Source organism: Cariama cristata, unplaced genomic scaffold (assembly GCF_000690535.1).
Source record: "Cariama cristata isolate BGI_N322 unplaced genomic scaffold, ASM69053v1 scaffold29526, whole genome shotgun sequence".
NCBI lineage: Eukaryota > Metazoa > Chordata > Aves > Cariamiformes > Cariamidae > Cariama > Cariama cristata.
In genome coordinates this window covers 1-211 of record NW_009622026.1, presented here as the reverse complement: position 1 = coordinate 211, position 211 = coordinate 1, and the positions used below count along the sequence as shown (strand labels likewise).

Here is a 211-nt window from a genome sequence, read left to right as displayed (position 1 = left end):
GGTACCCGCCACGCCAGCACCCTGTGCCACCGCTGCGATGCCACCGACCCCCGGCACCACCACAACGCCTCCTTCCTCACCGACTTCCACAGCCAGGAGGAGAGCACTTGGTGGCAGAGCCAGTCCATGGCCTTCGGCATCCAGCACCCCAACTCCGTCAACATCACCCTCCACCTGGGTAAGTGCTGGCAGGGCCCCCCCGCGGTGCCGG

At 68.2% G+C, this 211-nt stretch overlaps 1 protein-coding gene across 1 annotated transcript in view; it reads left to right on the top strand.

Moving 5' to 3' along the window:
* Positions 1-178, top strand: part of NTN1 (netrin 1) — a gene marked incomplete at its 3' end in the record, with an annotated part of 690 nt that extends 512 nt beyond the window's left edge. Inside the window, exon 2 of the mRNA XM_009702190.1 lies at positions 18-178. Coding sequence (XP_009700492.1) covers positions 18-178 — 161 coding nt within the window. The remainder of the gene's footprint in view (positions 1-17) is intronic.
* Positions 179-211: the final 33 nt, after the last annotated feature.